The sequence below is a fragment of the Camelina sativa genome, chromosome 9 (genome assembly GCF_000633955.1).
Source record: "Camelina sativa cultivar DH55 chromosome 9, Cs, whole genome shotgun sequence".
NCBI classification, from domain to species: Eukaryota; Viridiplantae; Streptophyta; class Magnoliopsida; order Brassicales; family Brassicaceae; genus Camelina; species Camelina sativa.
The window spans coordinates 20,396,915-20,397,680 of record NC_025693.1 but is presented as its reverse complement, the minus strand read 5'-3'; the positions used below and the strand labels follow the sequence as shown (position 1 = coordinate 20,397,680).

Sequence of the window (766 nt, the reverse complement as noted above, 5' to 3'; positions counted from 1 at the left end):
TTTTTTTTTTTTGGTCAACAGATCGATGATCGTTCTATTATTTTTTTTTTAAGTAACAATCTCGTATATACCAAAATCGAGAAATGAGTCTTCTTCTTGGAACTCATCATCTAAAGGAATCTCCTCATCGATTCTTCGCATCATAGCAACACATCTATAGTTCCTCCGATGATCCAACCAGACCGATCGTCTCGTTGCCATCTTAGGTTGTCCACCATGTGTCGTCAGACTCAGACAGCCTTGATCATCTGCCGTTGACGTCAAGGTAAAGCACCGGGGGAGGGCAGTGCTAGGTTCTTCGGGGATTTGAAAGTTTCCAGGTAGTTGACCTTGACCAAAACCAGAGGATCCACCGCCGGTAAAGATTCCAACGCCGGAGCATGACGTAATGCTACGAATGTAGGCGTTACGTGCCATGATCAATAACCGCCAAGGAGCCTTCACCAGCCATAAGAGACTGTTCTCTTTTTCTATGCCTTTCCCTTTCATTATTGGAACCTCATCAAGATTCAAGAGTATCGAAATCAAAGTATTAACTTTATATTATAAGATGGAATCGAAAGAGATATAAGATGAAGAAATGCTCAAGGATCTCAAGATACTACTAAGACAGGATTAAAGAGAAAGACAAAGTCCACGTTGACTGTTATAAATGAATTTCTAACAACAAAAATATGAATGTGATCTCTATTCTTAAATAGTTAAATTAACTGTATCCAGTTGGATGATTAAACACGTTTCTTTTCAGTAGATCTATCTAAATTTA

At 38.8% G+C, this 766-nt stretch overlaps 1 protein-coding gene across 1 annotated transcript; it reads right to left on the bottom strand.

The window, feature by feature from the left end:
- Positions 37-626, bottom strand: LOC104711507. The gene has a single exon (XM_010428207.2). It carries the CDS (start codon positions 487-489, stop codon positions 49-51), a length of 441 nt encoding a protein of 146 aa, XP_010426509.1. The 5' UTR covers positions 490-626; the 3' UTR covers positions 37-48.

Excerpts from the sequence above, each read along its gene's own strand:
- LOC104711507 (XM_010428207.2), bottom strand. The coding sequence starts at position 489 with ATGAAAGGGAAAGGCATAGAAAAAGAGAACAGTCTCTTATGGCTGGTG.